This window comes from Caretta caretta, chromosome 9, assembly GCF_965140235.1.
Source record: "Caretta caretta isolate rCarCar2 chromosome 9, rCarCar1.hap1, whole genome shotgun sequence".
Taxonomy (NCBI): Eukaryota; Metazoa; Chordata; order Testudines; family Cheloniidae; genus Caretta; species Caretta caretta.
This window is the reverse complement of record NC_134214.1, coordinates 85278796-85298547: the sequence shown is the minus strand read 5'-3', so window position 1 is coordinate 85298547 and position 19752 is coordinate 85278796. Positions and strand designations below refer to the sequence as shown.

Sequence of the window (19752 nt, the reverse complement as noted above, 5' to 3'; positions counted from 1 at the left end):
GATTCAGGAAATTCCTATTCAGAAAAGGCAATGAAATATGTGCTTAAGTGCTTTTCTAATGGGGATATATTTAAATACATGCTCAATGCTTTCTGGGGCTCAGGTAACTGTCTAAAATGAGACTTGTAATTGTATAGATTTTGTACCCATAATTACATGCCTGACCTTTTAAAAAAACAAATAAAAAAAATCTAGCCCTCATTGTTAAAATATGTAGAAAATTCCAATCCTTATTTTCATTCAGCAAATTTTATACAGAAACTGTTTAATTTACTTTAACAATTTTCTCAAAAAAGTTTGCAAACTCTCAGTGAATCTCATTGTCAAGGTGTCAAGAAGTAAAGAGTTTACAAATTAAAATGTACACAAGAAAGTCTGGACGTTACTGTTACAAATGATCAGTACACATTTTAATTTATGAATTCATTTACCTGCAAATGCAGTTTCACTGTTCTTGGGGCCTAACGTTTTCATACATTGTTAAAAAACCATCTCACACCTTTACAACCTCCTTATTTTGCAAAGAATGTGCCTTGTCTTTTGTAATAGCGGATTCCGCTTTTTCTATTTTGGCAAATAGCGCAGTAAAGTTTCTAGGAAGACATTTTTTGACACTCCCTTATCTTCTCTTGTTTCCAGACACTTTACTGAGAGTTAGGAAACTTATTGCCACTCAAGACAAGTATAGTTTTGGGAGAAGAAAGAAAAAGAGGGGGAATGTATAACAATTCAATATACACTGGACACCATAACTACTTTCTCTTAGTTAAAATTCCGCCTTGAGCAGAGCAAAGCAACGTCTACTGAAAATTGATTTACCTTAACTTTGCAAATTTTAAAATAGTTTAGAAATTCAAAACTTCGCCTTTTTCAAAGATGGAAAGTTTGAAAAATAGTTTATATTTGCACAGAAATGTATATGCTGCTAGCTTTTAAACTACTATGGCCCAGATCTTGAGCTGCAATGAAGATGTACTTGGCAAAGCTTCGGCGAGGGAGTGGGATCAAAAGTGGATTTAAGCCACTCTTGCATTTTAGAGCTCTCTAGTTGGTTCCTAGCATTAAGTAGGACAACCTGTTTTACAGCCTATACCTACGGCCTCAAGAGGCGATTTCAACAATCTGGATTCTTGACAGTGTAGGGAGCAATCCCAGCAAGGGCTCCATTCCTGGGCATGCCCCTTGTATCAAGGGCTGAGAACTTGTCTATATTAGGAATGTCTGTACCCATGTAGCTATATCAGTGTAAAACACCAGTGTAGATGCACTATACTTATGTAAAGTGGGGCTCGCAGCAGTGAAACTTACCTTGGTTTGAAACAGTGTCAGTTTCGAACTGGGGTAAACTGCAGAGATACTACACATCTGTGCTGGAGATTTACACTCATGTAGCTATACTAGTGAGAAAATTCCTAATGTAGAAAAGTCCTGAGAGCAGGGAGATGATATAGCAACTAGTTGGAGAATCTCCCAGGAAGGGAAAATCCTCAGAAGGCAAAGTCTGCCAAGTTTAGGACTGTTCTGTGCCACTGGAAGATCCAACTCAGAGTTTAAACTGGTTTTTTCTTCCATAATATAGTACTCATTGGGCAAAGTCCAGCTCTCACTCAAGTTAATGGGAAGATGATTGAGTCTACTGAGAAATTAGGTACCAGTAGTTGATCAAGTTCTCCCACCAGCCTATTTCCTACTTAACTGAGGAGGGAAGTAAAGAAATTGTATAAAATTTACTTTGAAAAGCAAATTTCTCTATTATGCTAGCTGATAATTTATGTAATTTGACTTAGTTTCTAGAACTGCAGTTCTAGTTAAATATCAATTCTGAAATATTTTTCCTTTCTAAATCATTTAGCTGACCTTAAGTGGTACAAAACGCATACAATACACAAAAAAACATATTTCTAAAAATCTGGGAAATTGTAATTTAGGAAAAAACAGAGATCTTTTTGTCTTACAAGCAGCAATCCATGATACAACTATATAATTAACAGATCAAAGATCATTAAAAAAAGCTTCATGAGTAACAGTGAATCAGGATTTTTCTGCACATCAACCTACTTCTCTTTAACTTCCTTTATACAGAAAGATAGGAGGGTAATCTGTACACTTTTCCTGTCAGCACAACCCCACACAACAGTCCACCAACCTTGCACAACATTGAAGAATAGGCATCAAATTTGAAATTCATTGCATTACCTGCTCACATCAATGATTAATATTTTTGGATCACATTTTTTACTGCAACTCAAAGGCTACAAGGATTGACAGTAGTAAAACAGACTACAAGATTCACCGTCAGCTCATACAAATACCTAAAGATAAAAGGTACTTGGAGAAATAAGAACTTAAGATGGAATATGTTTCCATTATTTTAGATCATCACTGTATCACAGTAATGGCTGGGAAAACCATTTAGCATTATTATATTTTGTAAGTATACAATAAAAAAAGCAAGAATAATGTATCACAAAATGTACTTTAATAATATGACAAGTTTAGCTTAAATAATTACTGAATAACTGATTCAATCATGTACAAAAAGTTGGGAATGGGAAGGCAAAATGCATTAGTCCTTTTCTGCATCAAAGGGGACATTGTCCACAGAAGAGTAGAGTTTACAGGGGAGGGGAAGATCTGTCCTGCTCATCCATCAGTGGCTGCATCTCTGATAAGTCCAGAATGTATGTGTTTAGTAGCCTATTTTGTAAAAATGTCTTCTCAGCATATGTCCCCCCTCTACAACACTCCAGTGTTAAATCTATGGTAAGTGGAGACAAACTGCCTTTTTTGTATATCAGGAATTATTGGTATGTATCTTAGCAAGTATAGATTAGTTAGAATCTAGTCACTTACAGGAGAACCTTTCTATTATGTTGTAAATCTAGAATGTAACTGGACAAATGAAAGGCTGATGAAATTCCTAGAAATGTCGTAATAATGAATCTATAGACATCTTTCCACTGGAGAGAGTCTTCCCGAAAGTGAAATAAATACTACAGTGGAGCAGTCAACCTTTAAAATTGTTTAAAATAGTTTCTCCTCATGGAATGCATCCGATGAAGAGAGCTGTAGCTCATGAAGGCTTATGCTCAAGTAAATTCGTTAGTCTCTAAAGTGCCACAAGTACTCTTTTTCTTTTTGCGAATACAGACTAACACGGCTGCTACTCTGAAACCTCTCCTCATGGTATGATCACTTCTCTATTTTAGGTGGAGACTCCCTCCAAATTGACATAGGTTGATACTGTGTCAGATAATCCAGCTCTCTATTCTGGACTGCTCTTCCATCCGAACTAAAATTTCAGTCTGTATTTCTGATATCTCCTTGTGATGTCCAGCCATCAATTAAGACTTAAAATGAATGGCCAAAATGGAGCTCCCTTTTCTACATCACTGTGGTCAACACCATCATCCTCAATCACTCAAACCTATAATCTTGGCTCAATCTCTGACTCAGTCCTTTCTTTTGACCCACACATGCACATTGTGTCTAAATCCTACAACTTCTTCCTATGCAATATCTCCAAGATCTGATCTGACCTTTCTTCTCCATCCATACTGCTAAAACTCTTGTCCAAGACCATATCATCTCACACTTTGACTACTATAATCTTCTTTTCTCTGGACTCGTCATCTCTAATTTCATCCCCCTCAAGTCTGCTCAAAATGCTGTGCACTAACATTATCTTCCTGGCTCATCACTGACTGTCACTTCGCCTGTACGCACACTTTTTTTTGACTCCCCTTTGTCCACCACATCAAGCACAAGCTTCTTGCTCTTACTTTCAAAATGCTTTACAACTTTATCAAGCCTTTTCTCCAATTGCAAGGTTGACTCCTATCTTCACTCTGCCAATAATGTCTGTCAAGATTCCTTCCCCACTCTGAACTCTAAGGTACAGATGTGGGGACCTGCATGAAAGACCCCCTAAGCTTATTCTTACTAGCTTAGGTTAAAAACTTCCCCAAGGTACAAACTTTGCCTTGTCCTTGAACAGTATGCTGCCACCACCAAGTGTTTTAAACAAAGAACTCGGAAAGAGACCACTTGGAGATGTCTTCCCCCAAAATATCCCCCCCAAGCCCTACACCCCCTTTCCTGGGGAAGACTTGATAAAAATCTTCACCAATTGGTACAGTTGAACACAGACCCAAACCCTTGGATCTTAAGAACAACGAAAAATCAATCAGCTTCATTAAAGAAGAATTTTAATTAAAGAAAAAGTAAGAGAATCACCTCTGTAAAATCAGGATGATAAATACCTTACAGGGTACTCAGATTCAAAACATAGAGAACCCCTCTAGGCAGAACCTTAAGTTACAAAAAGACACAAAAATAGGAATATACATTCCATTCAGCACAGTGTATTTTACCAGCCATTAAACAAAAGGAAATCTAACGCATTTCTAGCGAGATTACTTACTAACTTTATAGAAGTTCTGAGTCTGCATTCCTGATCTGTTCCTGACAAAAGCATCACACAGACAGACAGACCCTTTGTTCCCGTCCCCTCCCAATTTGAAAGTATCTTGTCTTCTCATTGGTCATTTTGGTCAGGTGCTAGCAAGGTTATCTTGGCTTCTTAACCCTTTACAGGTGAAAGGGTTTTGCCTCTGGCCAGGAGGGTTTTATAGCACTGTATTCAGAAAGGTGGTTACCCTTCCCTTTATTTTTATGACAATGTCAATCTTGATCACCTGATTCTAACACTGCATCTACACTAGAGAATTTACAGCAGAACAGCTCTACCAATGCATCTGCGCTGCTGTAAGATGTCTTGTGTAGCCACTCTGACAACGGTAGAGAGCTCTCCCGTCGACATAATCCACCCCCAACAAGTGACAGTAGCTATATTGGGGGAGAAGTTTTCCTGACGACATAGCGCTGTGCACGCTACCACGTATGGTGGCGTAACTTATGTTTCTCGGGGGGATGTTTTTTCACACCCCAGAGTGACCTAAGTTTTGCCCACATAAGTGGTAATATAGACATGGCTTTAGCTTCTCTAAAAGTGCGTTTAGGCTTTCTCCCATGCTGCCTCTTATGAATGGGAAAAGCTCGCAGTCAAAATCCACAAAGCCGCCATAACTTATCCTCCTTCAAGTCCCTCTTCAAAACTTACTTCTTCTGTAACGCACATAGTAACCTGCAACCTGATGAAGACTAGGCAAGTGGTAAGTTGCTTTTACCATTCTTCATGGGTTCAGAGTAAGACATCTGCACATTTCATGAATTTTGTTACCCTTTCTCTCCTGCCCTCCACCCCAACCCATTTGTCTCATTCACCTGTTAAGTTTTGTCTTTTAGACTCTAAGTTCTTTGAGGGAAGGACGGATACTTTACGATTATATAGTTCCTAAGCACAGTGGAGCCCCACCCTGGCTGGCATCTGCAATATAAATGTTAAATAATAATAAAAAATGCAAAAATGACTGGTATCATGCAATTTTTGAAAGCTATACTCATATTGTTGGATATGGCAATTACGTGGGGTTCTATATTTATGGTCCAAGTGACTTATAGATTAAATCTGCTCAGTTTACAAACAGATTTCTAGCTGCTCGCCCTGCAAACTCAATTTATAATCTATAGGACAAACTGTTTGCCAGTGAAAGGGTAAACACATCTGATCGCTCTAGAACTATGAAAAGCCAGAAATTCTGGAACTTTACAACAATAATGGAGTCTGTGTATCTAATTACAGTTCACTATAGAGCACTACTGCTGAAGAAGATTGCTAAAATTTTCTAAATCACTGGCCTGAAGTGCAACAATTTTCAGTAAGCAGAATGGATTTTCATTTGGCTTTCATCCAGTAATATTTTATGTTTTGGATCCAATTTTTGCAAAGAAAATGCAACAAAATTACGGAGACCCCAGATATTTGTCAACATTTTAAAGAGAACTGTCATTTTAATAAGGAACCATGTTTCTCAGTTTAGTATATCTTATTAATCTTTATTTAACCCATCTACTTCATCACATTGTTAAAAGCTCTCAAAATTTTAGTTGTCTAAAAAAGTTCATATAAAAGCCATCATCCATCCCCAACAACAATATTTTAGCTTCTCTTGCTATCCAGTTAAAAAAAATTATACTGCAAACTCAGCTTTTTAGCAAGAGCTATAAACAATAAAACAAACTGGCTTGGCATGGGTGCGAGCGAAGAACCACACTGTTCCCTTTGGGAAAAGATGTCATTCAGAAGTGCCTCACTAAGGCTTTATCTACACTGGAACTTCGTCGGCAAAGCTTTTGTTGTTCAGTGGTGTTTAAATACCACTCCCCCCCGAACAACAAAAAAGTTTTACTGATGAAAAGCACCGGGGTGGGGGTGGAAGTTAGTGTTTTTTTTTGTTTGTTTGGTTTTTTTGTCAGCGGGAAAACTCTCTCTCTCCTGCCGACAAACAGCAGCTACACTGCGTACCTTTTAGCAGCACAGCTGTGTCGCTAAAACATGAGTAGTGTAGACAAAACCTAAATGTACAGGCTAAATTTTAACAACCCTCTCTCACACATTTTAGCATTGTTTGTAAGTATATCCATGCATTTTAGTTACATTAAATTATTTAGGGAAACTAACATCAACCAGAAAAAGTTTACAAAAATTGAACTCTTACCATCCACCAAAAATAGTTACTAAACACAAACCCCAAAGGGAAGTCATTACATTTACTGAATTTGCTAACACACTATTGAGTCGTTAGCTTCTATAGTAAAAAAATATATATATTTGCACATTTTTATATCAATATTTCCATAACATTTAGTTATTAACTGATGTGATACTTTGTATATTTTTATCATTCTATATAAATACAAAAACACAAATAGATGGATACATTATGAGCTCTGTGTGTTGCCTACAAAACTTAACATTCACATTTCCCATTAAACTGCTTATATCCACTTCACTTACAATTATAATCAAATCCTAAAACAAAAATATACTACTTTAAGTATTAATAACCACTTCCAATTCCCACTCTCTTCACATGTGATAAAAGGGTAGCTTCATGAAAACAACAGGAAGTGTGAACTCAGGTAACTGGCTGGCATAATAAACCAAATTTTAAGATGAGACAGAAAAAAATTATGAGATATTCTTTCCCAACATAGTAAAAGTGTTACTTCACAAAAAGAAGGATTTCTCAGTTATCCTTCATGTTATCATATTTAACCCAACTGTCTAGCTGGTGACTCATCTGTTGGATTCAAAAGTCAGATTTTCCAGGAAGTTTTTTCTCTATGTACAGTGTACTTTTTCCAGTTAATTTCTTTCCAGACCAGAAAACAGTGACAACACTGTACACCATGAAGTTTCTATAATCATTAAGAAAAACTATCACATGCCATTCAGTTTATAAATAGCAATGAGTTTTATTCAACTTTTATTTTAATTCTTAGTTCAATTGTCACTATATTATTTAGTTTAGGTTTCATGAGGTATACCTAATATTATTTGTTTTATAGTAGTTCCTAAAGGTTCAAGTTCCATTCTGCAAGGCACTGTACAAACATAAGAAAAGAGCTTTAAGAGCTTAGAAAAATCAGTAGATTTTAGTGTTCAACTGACCATGTGAATCATCAGAACTAAAAATGAAAATTTTACACCACTGGAAACCTGGAATACCCCCACTTTCCAAAACTGTAAAAACATTCCTTTCTAGCCATAGTTGTTTGCAAGATATTGAAATTAAAATCACATCGGGGGAGGCATGTTCCTAGTGGCTAGAGCACTAGACTGAAATTTGGAAGACCTGGAAGATTCCCAATTCTGCCACTGGCCTGCTGGATGAGCTTGGACAAGCCACTCTGTCCTTCAGTTTCCCCATCTGTAAAATGAGGATAGTGATCCTTAGCTCCTTGGTAAAACAGAGTGATGTACTAATGAAAAGTGTTATATACAAGCTAGGTATTATTCTGATTGGGTGTGGTGGCATGGTGGCAAACTTCAATTTAACATGCTTTTAGTGGCTATATCTCAAGAATTGCTATAATAGAACTAATGATGTATACTGTCTGAAAGCTTGAAAATGCAGCCTTCAAACAGCACAACTGTTAAAATTTTACTCAAAGGGACTCACGAGATTATCGATAATCAACATAACATGCTTTTATAGCACAGGAATTTTACTTTTTGTTACTAAATATTTGTTACTAAATATTAACTTCATAAAACAGTTTCACAAAATCTGCTTCAAAAGCTAAAAGTCAATTTTAACAAATGAAAAGAAATCCAGTATTTTCTCCATTTTACTGGACCAGCATAGCACCTCAAATATGGAAACAGATCTGCTTATGGTGCAAGTGATCCCGTAAGCCTTTACTAAGAGAATAATGTGTACTTCTGTCAAGGTTAAAAGTTTTGCCAGACTACCGGAGATTTATACTGTAAATATTCAACAATATTGTACAGCAAAAATAGTAAAAAATGTTTTAAAGTAGGCAACCCTTTTGCATTAACACCTTGTGTTTCATTACCTGCTGGGGGGAGTGGAAGAACCTTCTTGCAGACCAATCAACTTTTTCTAAACATTGATCAAAAGCAAAAACCCTCAAAATCCAAACCCCGACTAAGAACTCAACAGCCTTTGGACACCATCATATATTTCAGATTTGTCATCCTGACAGACTTGATGGATCAGACTGATTACCTCTGCCTCATTACAGCCTACAGCTATCCTACAACTTCCCAATGTTCAAGGGTGTCTCAACTAACATTTCAACTGCTACTAAGGCTCATGAACTTTCTGAGACTGCTTCAGTTTCAACTAGAACAGAACTGATCAGCTTTTCTTTCTCCCCAGTGAACTTGGATAAGTGCTTGTTCCTTCTCTTCTTGTGATCTGGCAGACATATTTTAATTCTCAAAAACAGGTAAGGACAACAGTTGTGTTTCAACCTGTGTAACAGTATATATATTGATCATTAGATTTCCTTTAATATGCTAATTAAGCTATAAGTGAGGAAAGAAGTCCAACAGTAATTTGCAGGGTGGGCCAATAAGGCAGCTCTCCAGGTCATTACAGCCATTTAAGTATGAGTCACACAACAGTACACTATCAAAGTAAGAGGACAAACAGCAGTAAAATTTTATCCCCTGCCTCCAAAAACAAAGATTTAAATAATTCTTTCCCCAGTTTATTTATTACTCCAGTCCTCTTTTTAGTTGATCAGTTGATCAGTTTTATACTCTCCTATATCTGACCAAGATTGTTTTAAATAAAGATTAGATTGAAGATTTTTGTTATTTATTTTACCAGGGAATGAACTGAAGGAACAAGTGGAAACAGGGGTCTACTGGGAACACAGGAGCTCCTGGAAATCCATAGATACCAAATTACGTCCAAGGAATACAACTACAATTCAGTCTTGCTTATCTCATATCATCCAAAACCAACTTTTTTCCCCACAAGTCAATTGACCCAAAATCAGGATGAGTCAAACGCACTAGGCCTTTTCAGAATAAGACAGAGAATTTACTCAGACAGTGCTCAGAAAAGTGAACAAGGTGAACTGCACCTATTGCTGCATTCCAGTGAGCATAAGAAAATAAAATAAACAAATGGAGGCAATGTCCAGCAGACTTAGGAGTTCCTGGAAGGATTGGATAGCCTTACAAGCTTTTGCTCCCACCCACCCACAAGAGGAATGATGTGATTTCTACACCTTCAAATGCAAAATTAGGAAGAGAGAGTTTGAAATAGTAGAGGCAATAGTAGAAGGGCAGTAACAAGGCACTAACCTAAGGCTCTAATTTAAGAGAAAAACAGAGATCCATTCAATATTGAATTAAAAAGTAACTTAGCCTTCCTCAGCAGGAATGGTTAGTTCATTTTCTAGCACTGATCACACACCACTGAAGTTACTTGTTACAGTACATGCTCCAGATTCTCTGAACAAAATTTTTGGTGCCCTCATTCTGAGGCCACCATCTCTTGCTGATGGCTGCTCTGACAATTTTTCCTAAAATAATTAACTTTAGGAAAAAAGAAATAAATATGCACATATACATGTCCAAATCATTGTAATTTATTTATGTAGGAGTTTTTTTTGCAGACTCAATAATAAAAATAATGTGGAGTTGTGTCTACTCTTTACTGGACCTAAACAGAATAGAAACAATAATAAGGTGCTTTTCACATTCTTGCCTTTTTTCTTGTTGCTTCTTTTGCTTTTTTCATTGATTTTTTTGTTTGTTTGTTTTTTAAAGACTTGCTAGTTACTAAGTCTGCTGTGAAGAGTGACATTAACAAACATACAAATATCACTTTTTACAGCACTTACTCAGCCCTGGCAAGCCTGGGGACAAATTAAGCCCTGGATGGGGAGGTGGGCAGGGAGGCAGTGGGGGTCAGGGGTGATGGAGGATGGGTGAGCTCGGGGCCAGAGCCCACCACCCCGCGCAGCCAGGGAACCGAGTCCAAAGCCCCATGTCCAAGGGATGGGGCCCGGGGGTGGAGTTCAAAGCCCTGTGGCTGTAGCCTGCCCCCCACCACCACTATGCTGAAGCCTGACCCTATCCCCACCTCTCCCAGAAAAGTGGGGAACTCACTCGCCGCCTGCTTCTCCAGCTTGTGCATCTCCAGAGGGGGACAGGGCCCAACCACTGCTGGCAGCCCCAGGGGAGAGGCCACTGCTCTGCCCCTCCAGGAGGCTCTGGGCTGCAAGAAAAGCCCCTGGTGGCTGCATCTGGCTACATTTGAGAGAAAGAGGAAATTTGTGATTGGGAGCAACAATTAAAGGTACCGGTGGGGAAAAAATGTGTGTCTGAAAACTAACTGCAACTAAGGATTCAGAATCTGCAGTAGCACAATCAAGGCAGTATCAGAACATTATATTTAACAAAAATGTTATATATCACAGTGTCAAGAGAGTTTTTTTCTTAATTCAGCTTTTTTCGTGCTAAGTTACAAGTAAAAATGAAATTGAATTTTGGTCAAAGATATCATAGTTAATTCACTCCTACGTGATAAACCATCAGAGAAAATCTGTTCTGCTTTCAATAGTTCATTCACCTACACTTGAGAAGTGATCCTGTGTATTTTTAAGCATTGCAGCAAGTCACCAGGTTGTTAAAATATGTTACCACAAGATTAAAATGTTTCTTGAAGAAGTATTATCCCTACCATACTGACTTCAAAGATCCAGGGTATTTGTCAATTTGAAGACATATTACAGTAGGTTATTTAAAGTTATTTTTAATGGTCTTATGCCTGAACTACTCTGCCAATATAAAACTGCCTCAGTTTGAAAAGAATTTTAAAAAGCCACAAGCCTCGAATCCAAAAAGGGCAGTTACTGGTCAAGTAACTGGAGAATTTTAATTTATTATTAACTACTAAAAGATAGTTAAATAAAACTCCCGATTTGTGAATTTTTCAGAATGACCAATACACATTATTTCCCCTCATGTTTTTCTATTTTAGATTTATAAACTACCATGAAAGAAATTAGAATAAGTTCTATTTTACAGCCTTTAGCCTCCCTTCTAAATCTAGACACCTCCATTTTAAAAGGTCTTTTATTTCAAAGGCTCCAAGACAATTAGCATAAAAATGTTATGTAAAACATGTAAGAAGAAACATGATACAAGAGTGGGAGGGGAAAAGGTGGGGTGATATTAAGCTGTATATCACATTTTCTCTGAACAGAGTAATGTTTTATCTTGAAGAAACATACTTGAACTATACAGGAAACAATTAAATAGTTTATTATAACCCGATTCTCATTATCCACCTCAGTTTCTACAAGGTGCAATAATAAGGTATACGTTAACAGAACGCTGTTTGAAGTAGCTTTAGAGTTCTGCATTCGAGGACAAAATTCCATGACTCAGATTCATGTAATCAAAACCGCAAAATGCTTGCCTCTTAATATCATGTGACAATTTCAAAGAGGAAGCTATTTTGTTCAGTAAATTCCTAAAAATGTAAACATTAGAAATCAAAACCCTATATTATTTTTAGTACTATATAGTCTCACCACCTTAGAACCCAATTTTGCCTAGGCCTAAAAAGCTTCAAGTCAGACCAGTTTTCTTTTTCCATCTATTTAGGGTTAACATCCTGCCCCTCCTCTTTCCATTTCATGAATGGGGAAATATGAAGGGTTGTTTCACATCACTGAACCGGATGAAATTTAGGAAGCAGAACTTGGGATCAGTAGTGCATTAGGAAGCACACTCCCTCTCATATAAGAGCTGCAGTTAAAACTGTATACCTTAGTTAGATTGTATCTTTACATTAGTTAAATAATCATTAAACACACTAAACCATTTTTAAGACAAATATTTCATTATACACAGGAGTCACCTTAGAAGTGGATTGATTTTTTTTTTCCAGGCAAACACAATGAGTGAGGAGTAGGATTTAAGAAGGGTGTGGGGGGAGGGCAGAATGGGAGAGAATGTAAAGCTCAGCCAAAATTTTGCAAGTGTAGTAAACACATTAATTTGTTACAGAGACAAATCACACTCACAGATTTAAGAGGCAGGAATCTTCCTTGTCCAAAATAAAATTTTAACTTTGTTTATAATCCTGTCACTAACTCCATCACTTTGGGGAAGAGAAACACTATGCTTTCTTATTCAATATTAAAATCAAAACCTTACCATAATAGAACATGGCAAAGTTCTGTTTAGTGAGTAGGGACTTTATTAATGATCTCTGAAAAAATTAAACCATTTTTGTAAGCCATGTTCTTGTTATGGTCCAGATATACACTCTGGATGTGCTGAATGAACGTTAAGACCCCATATCTAACATGGATCAACAATTTGTAAGTGATGTAGAAATAGATGTAGGAAATTGAACTAAAATAAGTAAATTATTGTATTATACATTAGTTTGTTCACCACTGAGTCTGTCTGAAGGTCACCCATAAATGAACACACACCACTCACCTCACTCCTTTATGTACCATAATTATATTATGCGGCTTTTAGGAGGAAACTGGCTTTTGGACCTTGTTTTGAAGGAGTATATATTTTTAATAGTTAAAGGGCCACCATGTACTTGAAATCTAGCAATATCATGTACTATACTTGCCTGAGCTGCCTGCAAAGTTTTATGAATACAATCTCTTTTCTGTTTTTAAAAGCTTTTGCCACTATATGAAAGACTTACATAACAACCCAACTGAATGTACAAGAGAAACACTGAAACCAACTGCATGCAAAGTGCTGTCAAATGCACAAAATAAACAAAGTGGGAGGCAGAAAGGGGGAAGGGATTACAGAAAAAAAAACCTTCCAATCACAGTAATTTTAGATATTTTCTGTAACACTAATAAATAAAATGTTTCAGACAGAAGTGCAACTTTTTAGAATCCCTTTACATGTTTTTATATGTAAGATTAATAACATGGCCAGAATTGGCTCCTCTGATCTTTCTCCCACTATGTGGGAAATTATACTTTACTGAATATAATTACAACGTAAGTTTTAAAGTCCTGTAAGGATGCTAAAATCAGTAGGATTTTTCATCAAATTGGCTGTATCAACCAAAATGCCTTTGATTTAGTGGGCAGATCTTTTGAAGTTGGAGGCCTTCAGCACTTCAGAAAAAAAAGCTTTTTTTTTTTTTTTTTTTTTTGCATTGGCAACTTTCAGAGTCTTCTAAATTTGATCCCAACCAAGAAAACAAAGCAAAAACAAAGCAAACAAGGCAAACCACACATTTCTGAGAAGCCCCAAGTAGTGGCTGCCAGACTTCAAATAGTATGCTATCTGAGTCAGACTTATAGCTTCCAGTATTAAAGGCTCTCAAATTCTAAATTCATATACAATATCTTACAACTAAATTTAAACACATGTACAGACTTTAAGGTGAAGACAGAAAATAGATTTATTCAACATTACATAGTCCTTTACTGTAATTAGAGGTACGAAGGTTGCTTTGCATTCCCAAGCAGTGATAAGTACCTGTATAGGATAGCTATTAATACCCTTTCCCCTGTTTTTTCTTTTTCTCTCCTCACTGTTTACAAGAATGGACAAATTACCACTGTTCAGCCATGACTAAATATTTCATCTTAGCAGTCATAAGTTACAGACTACAAATACCACTTTTGCAAAGAAAGAGGTAAAGATATTGCTGTTTGCCATCTACTGTTTCCTTCCCTGCGCTGGAGAAGATAATCAGAAGTGGACTATCATCAGGGGCTAGAGGAGAATAGTATATACACCTCAAAATATGGATTGTGCTGCCAAAGTAAAGTCTTGAAGTTCTAGGATTTAAGAAATACAGCGTGTGGTGGGACAAATACTGACAGATGCTTCATGAGGTTGAGGGTGTGGATGGAACCACAATAAGAGATCCAGCTGAGGAACTACCATTTTCTACTGCCTCCAGAACAGTAGAGAGCTTAATATTTCTCTTCTTATCCCTCATCTGCGTAAGGGTAATCAGACAGGGGTTGTCATTTCTCCAAGGGTTGTTTTTGTTTTTAATTTATACATTAGAGATAAATACAATTGATACTTTGATTACCTTAAACTGGTTAGGATTCAAATCAGAAAAACCTGGCCACCCAGCTTTGAAGTCTGCATTCTGTTTCCCGATCCTGGGTACAGACTTCAAAACCTGCTGATTGCGCCTATTACATACAATTATCTGGCTTCCCACAGACTGAATGGCTCACCAGCCCCTCAGGAAGAGATACAGGAGCGTGGTGATTTATAGGCCTGCCAACCCCTCATATCCTGCTGGAAACTCATACCTAAGAGAATGGAGTTGGAGGGTAGGGATATCAAGGAACAGAATTACTAAACTTTGCAGGAACTTAGCTTCTTGACATCCTGCTTTCCACAAACTTCTTTTTCAAACCCTCAGAAAATGGATTCTCAGCGGGATAGAGAGATATCAAGAACAGAAATCTCAGGGGAGACAAACTTCTGGGCAACCTGGAGGTCTGGTTAACCGAGGTTCAGAACACAGAGGTTTGACTGTACTTGAAAAAAGTAGATACCCACATACCATCCATATAAGAACATACAGTTCATTTTTCTTTTTACTTTATTCAAGTACTGTATTTGAAATCCTAATAGGATTTTTAAACCCCATTTAGTGGTTTTCGATCTTTTCCATTTCATTACCCCATGTTACAACAGAAGAAAATTTGGGATCCCTCCTGTCAAAACCAAGGGTAGGGTGATCATGACCCTGGATTGAGAAGCTGTGATTTAGAGCATGATTAAGGTTTTATCAAGTTAAAATATTTTATACAGTCCAGCTTGAAGGCAGTTAGACAATACGTTGACCTGCCAAGCAAAGTATCAACATTTAAGAGTGGGCTAGATAATGCTAAGCTCTTCAGGCCAGAGACTGACTTTTGCATTTCTTCTATGTCTAGCACGCTGTGGTGCTGCTACCAAAAACAACTTAAAATAAGACAGAGAAATTTACAGTAATATTTCCCCATTTTAAAATATAACTCAATTGAACACTATGTTTGTGTCAATTATGACATCGAATTCCTGTACTAAAATGTTTCATATGAAAACATTTTTAAAGTTACAAACCTTTTCTTGCAGAGTTACACTTCAAACCATCAGATCTGGTGAAATCTATGCTTACATAAGCTCCACTGTCCAAATTCGAAGTACCATTTTGGAGATGGCAAGTTGGTGTATTAGTGCTTGCCTCACAGTTCATAGAATCATCACGTAAATTCAAAGCTATGTAGTTTAAGCCATTCTGAAATCCAGTTGAAGTATCCCTGGACATCTTGCTTTCGTGACCATCAGAAATGTTTTCATCAGGTTTCAACCAAACATTGTCAAATGAGGCAGAGCTGTGTCTTTTGCTACTATCAGTAAAGAAAGAAGAGGAAGTAGTCACAGCCCCAGCAGAAGAGAATGTTTCAGAACTATGCCTTCTTCGGCCTTGTGGGTCAGCTCGAATCACCTTAGGTCCCATGGGAGGATCAGAGCTAGGAACAGAGAAGCTACCGCTACCTGCATATCTGTCAACAACGCACAGTCGATTTACAATGGAAGAAGGACTATCAATCTTTATACCATTGCTGGATTCTGCGGTAAAAGGCCTAAGTGGTGTCGTTGCCATGTTGAAAGTCATCTCTGTGTAATCATCAGCCCTACTACTTGTACTGCTAACACAAGCAGTATCAAATGAAAGTCTAGCATAGTCATTTGGCTGGTTTCTGGGGATACTAGAACTTGCATAAATTGAAATATCTGTTAAAGAATTTGACAGTTCCTTTGCTACTTTTGGTGACTGCACATCAAGGTCAACACTCATGTAATCAGAAAGTGGTGACTGTCTGTGGTCACTACTCGATCCTAGAGATGATGGAGATCCTTCTGCAGATAAAGAATATGGTGTATTACTTGCTTTTTCACTGAAATCAATATTTATGTATTCACCAGGGCTAGCTGGCTCAGGTGGAGCTGTTCGATCATACATTCTTGGTATAGTATTACTTCCTCTTGTACCTAGGGGAAGTTTTGTAGGCCTGGTAGCCCTGTTCTGTGCAAGGCCTTCATCTGACACTTTCACAACTGATGATTTAGAAATGCCATTAGCTAATGGTTCACTGTTGACATATTTGACATTTTCATGTTCACCATATAACAGTTTTCCAGGTGAGGACATTGGAACATATTCATTATGATCTCCATTTTGTCCTGATAACGTCTTAAAGCTTCGTGGCAGAGAGAAATATGAACTGATGCCTTTGGAAACAGTGTTGGTATGAATACAATTTGAATCACTGGGCTGTTTTGGAACTGCTGAATTACCAGGTGACATATCCATATACTCATTTGTCACTTTTTCATTACCCCCTTTAGAAATAAATCCAGCCAATGGACTTCGTACAGGTGAAGAACTAGCCCTGGGAAACATCATCATATATCCTCTGGAATCCACCTGAGATGACGACCAAGAATTACTAATCTGTTTTGGGACAGACACACTTTTAGGGGTCATTGGCAAATAATCATTGTTGCTTGTGAGCGAAGATGCAACTCCTGGCATCATTGGCATGTATCCATCATCCCTGGCTTTACTTCTGCTTTGGTTACATACAGAATCAAGGGTAGCATCACTGTAGTCAGGTTCATGGTTTTCTTTTAATTTCGGTGATTCCGAACAAGGTAACTGTCTGTGCCTTCCTGCAGAATCTTCATCTAAAGAAGCCGTGGTTTGTGTTGTTTTCTGCTGCACTGTTGCAGAAGCTGGTTTAGTCAGAGAATAAGTTCTTTTTCTGAAGCATTTTTCAGCTTCCATATAATCATCCCTTGAGCTATCATCTGTTTGCTGTTTATTCATGGACATGTATTCACTTAAACAATTCTCTTCTCTGATAGGTGGTGTGTTTCCCAAAGAATCTGGAGTACTACTTCTGACACGAAAGTACCTGAAATCCCCAGGGCTAGAGCCATATTCATCAGAAGAAATAAAGCCCCCATCACTTGGGGACCCACAGACAGATGAACTGGAAGGCCTGGTTAGTGTGTCTGAGGCAGAGCCATGGCCACTACTGGAAGAAACACTAATGGGGCTGGTGGTGGAGGGGAAATGAGACACTGGCAGGGAGGCAGACCTGGTATGATAAGAAGAGGTGAAAGCTGCTCTGACATACCTTCCACTCCCTTCTTGCCGGCCCAAGTTCATCCTTGCAGTGTTCAAATGGATCAGACTTCCAGTCACTGATCTGAAAGGTCTGGTCATTGTCCCTTCCCCTTCACTAGATGTTCTGAAGCGGTATGAACTGCTATTCTTGGTGGTGGGCGGAGTCCCCCCAGTAACACACTCAGTTCTGGATCTTCTCTGCAAGCCAGTCTGGCTAGGAGGCAGGTTGCCCAGATGCCTCCTAGTGGTGATAAAGGAGATAGGATTGGTACCACTGCCACCACCAGATGACTGGCTCTTGCTGCGGGGCCTGAATTCTGTGAAGGCCTTGAGAGCTTTCATGGTCTCTAGGAAGGTCTCATGCATATTCTGGGCAACTACTGAATCATCCACTTGCATCCACAGTTCACCAGGCCCAATGGAAGCAGATCTGCCCACCTCAATAAAGAAGAAGTTCTCTGAGTGCCCACAGCGGCGGATGTTCATTAGCTGCAAGTGGACAGCAGGTACCTCTGAATTCAACTTGACTAGGTAGATAGCCTTGCTAGATAGGCACAGCCTGTACACCCCAGTCAGGTTCTTTGTCTGCCCCAGTCCCTTGGGCTTCACATTAACCTGCCACACCTCCTTGTATATGGTGCCTGGTCTAAGCGCAGCTCCATAATGCTCATCATCCTCATCCATCTGCTGATCTGTCTGGTCCTCCTGTTCTAAGAACCCCCTCTTGCTCTGGTTCATGAGCTCACTGATCGCCTGGTACCAGGCCTCCTGCTCCACCTCATTCTCAGCCAACATGGCAAAGTATTCATCCTTGGTATAAAGGGCAATGATGTACTTATGCTTGGCATCTGCCCTCCGGCTGACTGTGAAGCACTGGTACAGGGGGATCACTCGCTTGGGAGGGGGGCAGCAGAGGATAGCAGACCCACTAGCAGCTGCCGCTGCCCTCAGGCTGCTCTTGAACTTCTTCTCACTGTCATAGTATTCAAGCCTCGCTGGGGCCAGGTGGCTCTCGGCCCGCAGCACAAAGTAGCGCTTGTGGCCATGCTTCTGCTTCCTCAAGTAGCCACATTTCCTCACATCATCCCCCACAGGAGCCATGGAGGGAGCAGCTGGCAGAGGAGCTCCTCGTGCTGGGGTGGCTGGCTGGCCACCTCGCCCACCAGAGAGGGCCCCGCGCCCTGTGGGAGCCGCAGCAGCGGGCACCTCCTCCTCCTGCACCAGGCACAAGGAGGCGCTGGGCGATCTTTTCAGCAGCAGCAGCAGGTGGTGGGGCTGAGTGGGCGGGTAGGGGCCGCTCTCGCCCAGCTCCTGCTGCTCCTCAGCCGTAGTAGCAGTCCTAGGCACTCCAGCCCCGTGGCAGGGGGCGAGCCCTCCTCCAACGCTCCGGGTGCCCAGCTCCGCCTCGGCGCCCCTGACCGCGGTGCTACCACCTCCTCCGCCCGGGCCATTCATCCCACTCGCCATCTTAGGGGCCAGAGAGCTGGGGTAGGGGGGAATCCGCCCTCACAAGGGAAGCGTCCTCCAAGCGCGGCTGGACATGAGGCGCCGGAGAGCTCCGCTCCGCACACGAGCTCGCCAGTGACTCCAACGCTCGCCCCTCGCTCACCCGCTCCCAGCCGGTCGCAACGCGCCGGGCTCTGCTACTTTCACTCACACAAGCTGCCTCAGCGGCACCACGGCGAAAACATCACGTGACGCTGCAAGGGAGGGGGAGGACGAGTACAGGGGACGGGGCGGGGCTTCAACCAGCCGGGGGCGGGGTCTTCTGTATTCCAGTGTGTAGAGTGAGGGTGAGAATGGGGAGCCGAACGGCCTCCCCCTGGAGTGAGAGAGGAATACACCAATAAGAGACGGAGACAGCTCCTAGATGGCCCAATCAGGAATCGGGAAAGGTGGAGGGTCTGTGCGCATCCGAAAGAGGAGAGGTTCTGATGGATCGGCAGCGCTTTGGACCAATGAAAGTCGGCAACAGCTTCTGCCTGTCGGCGACGTAGCAAAAAAAGAGGGTCAAAAGTTAGGCGGAGCTTAAGGTGACTGGCAGATGGATGGACAACTTGTGTATTGTCCAATCAGCGCTTCACACACAGAGATACGGGAGACGGAGGCGGGATTTGGCGTGTATGTGGAAGAGTGAGTACAACGAGAGGTG

General features: G+C 39.8%; 1 protein-coding gene across 1 annotated transcript in view; it reads right to left on the bottom strand.

Moving 5' to 3' along the window:
* The window catches only part of IRS4 (insulin receptor substrate 4), a 34504-nt gene extending 15193 nt beyond the window's left edge, over positions 1–19311 (bottom strand). Inside the window, exon 1 of the mRNA XM_048865522.2 lies at positions 15527–19311. Within this exon, the coding sequence (XP_048721479.1) occupies positions 15527–19067 (3541 nt within the window). The 5' untranslated portion in view covers positions 19068–19311. The remainder of the gene's footprint in view (positions 1–15526) is intronic.
* Between the last annotated feature and the right edge of the window lie 441 nt (positions 19312–19752).